Raw genomic sequence first — 2,500 nt, 5'->3', positions numbered from 1 at the left:
CACACACATTCATGACCGCGTCGCTTCTGGGGGAAATCAGTCCGATTCACTGCTTTCACTGGCTTCAGTTTAATGGTTAAAGCACCTCTGCATGAAAGCTGTTTATTGTTTAACAGTGTAACACGGCTCTAAAGGAATGAAAACATCCTGCAAAGTTTAAATCTGAACGTGCTCCGTGTATGAAGTAAGAGAATGACACGATTCAAATGAAATCAGACGAATCACTGCAGATTAGGGGTTTGACCCAATTTATAAAATAGTTGGTAATTGTTTGATTGTTGTGATGTGCATATTGTGTCTTTAGCAGCATCATGTGCATGAAACAACGTCTAAACCTCTAGTCTTTTTTCTTCTTCAAACCACTAAACTCAGATATTTGTCTGGACTCCCCCAGACTCGGAGGACTGATGAATGTAATGCGTCTCTGTCATGTGTGTGTGTGTGTGTGTGTGTGTGTGTGTGTCAGCCGTTGAGTCTGTCCTGGATGCTGCCGCGGTTCTCCGCTCTGCTGTGGCTGGAGGAGCTTCAGGCCGAGAGCGAGATCCGAGAGTTCAGTCTCACTGGCGCCATCCTCAGGAGAGGAGCGGTGTATCTGCACCTGGAGGTGCCAGGCCTCGCCGAGGGCCGACCCAGCCTCTTCATCGGTCAGGACACGCTCGCTCTCAATCTGGAGCTGGGTTTCAACAGACTGTTCATGTCTCAACTGCTTCCAGATTTACACTTTCTGCTGTTCAATTAGACGTATGCAGAGAAATAAGTTAACAAACGATACCCAGCCCTGTCTACACCTTCACTGTGTAATGTGTATGCATTAACACAACAAAACAGATTAGAAGAATAGTTCACTCATGAATTAGCAGGACAAACTCTGAAACAGAGATATAACTTAATCACTGATAGGAGGATGAGAACATGCTGAAATAATAAATCATTTTTGCACTAACTATTCCTTTAAAGAAGGAACAACTGTTATCACTGGTGATCCATAATAAGAGAAGATGACTGTGTGTGTGTGTGTGTGTGTGTGTTCGTCCTGTAGGTGATAAAGTAGTTCTGAAGAAGCCCTGCAGTGGAGGAACTGTTATTGAGTACATCTGTTATGTCATGGAGGTATCAGACACCTTTCTTACATTAACTTTGAGTTTCCTATCTCAAACGGAGCAGAAAGTCTCACATTCATGAGCTCATGGCATTAAATGCAGCATGCACTGCACAACATCAGTATTTCCCCTGTGTCTGTGGTGTTTTACAATAGTTAAACATCCATAAATTATGATGTACTTCTCGAGATGCAGATGAATATATAAAGTCTTGTTTTCATAGAAACTTCACAAAATGAAGTGAGTCTATGCTTAAAACAAGAATTAGTTTTTCAGTCAAAAAGACATGTTGCTTCTCAATATCTGGACTTCAGAACGTTTAGTCATTAGCTGTGTGATCAGAAGAATCAGAAGTTATTTCCCTGTTATGTTTTTTGTCAAATGAATTGAGAAGTTGAATATTCACACTTTTAACTTTAACTTTGCTTGTACAACTTTACTTTCCTGGAGCACAAAACCAGTCATAAGAGCCAATCTTGTGAAACTGAGGTTTCTGCATCATCTGAAGCTGAATAAATGATCTCTCCAGTGATGTGTGGTTTGTTCGGAGGACAATATTTGTCTGAGATACAACTATTTGAAAATCTGTAATCTAAGGGAGCCAACAAAATCTAAATATTGAGAAAATCATCTTTAAAGTTGCTCAAATGAAGTTCTTATCAATGCATATTACTAATCAAAAATTTAGTTTTTATAAATTTACGGTAGGAAATTTACTAAATATCTTCATGAACATGATCTTTAGTTAATATCTAATGATTTTTGTCATAAAAGAGAAATGTATAATTTTAACCCTCACTGTGCTACTGATGACTGCTGTGCTGCAGGACACGTGCTCTTCTCTTTCTCTTGAGAAGGTGGTTGATTTACCGTAATAAAGCCTGCAGAAACTCTCCATCAGTTGGTTGTTTTAGACCCATGTGAATCTGCTCTTGTGTTGGTCGTTGTGAGGAAGTGTTGTGATTGATTGACAGCTGTCAGTCACATGTTCTGTGCATCTCTCTCAGATCAGTGACGAGGACGTGAGTTTACGAGTGAACGCTGAATTCCAGAACAACTACCTCGGAGAACCTCTGGACGTGGAGTTCACCTTCAACAGGTGCGCTGCTCGCTCGAGCTTCTCGAAGACTTCTCTGTGATGTCATGATTTACCCAGAACCCTCTCTGTCCAGGCTGACCATGAGGAGGTGCCACTGTGCTCTGGAGCAGAGCAAACACTTCGGAGACAACAGTAAGAACACGCTTCAGTAGAACATGTGACCTGTGCTGGCACAATGAGTCACAAGGAGCAGATTTACACAATCAATTATTTTTATTTTTGTTAAAAACAGTTGAAGTTTTCTGAAGTTTTCTGAAGGTTGTTGCAGACTCTTCTTCTTAAACGGTCTTAAAGTCTCTCT

At 40.8% G+C, this 2,500-nt stretch overlaps 1 protein-coding gene across 2 annotated transcripts in view; it reads left to right on the top strand.

Moving 5' to 3' along the window:
* mov10l1 (Mov10 like RNA helicase 1) overlaps positions 1–2,500 on the top strand; it is a 32,654-nt gene that overhangs the window by 15,824 nt on the left and 14,330 nt on the right. For both annotated transcript variants that reach the window (XM_026207065.1, XM_026207066.1), the window contains 4 exons: positions 467–644; positions 1,040–1,110; positions 2,108–2,199; positions 2,273–2,331. In XM_026207065.1, coding sequence (XP_026062850.1) covers positions 467–644; positions 1,040–1,110; positions 2,108–2,199; positions 2,273–2,331 — 400 coding nt within the window. The remainder of the gene's footprint in view (positions 1–466; positions 645–1,039; positions 1,111–2,107; positions 2,200–2,272; positions 2,332–2,500) is intronic.

The sequence above is a fragment of the Carassius auratus genome, chromosome 27 (genome assembly GCF_003368295.1).
Source record: "Carassius auratus strain Wakin chromosome 27, ASM336829v1, whole genome shotgun sequence".
Taxonomy (NCBI): domain Eukaryota; kingdom Metazoa; phylum Chordata; class Actinopteri; order Cypriniformes; family Cyprinidae; genus Carassius; species Carassius auratus.
This window is presented reverse-complemented; position numbering and strand designations above follow the sequence as displayed.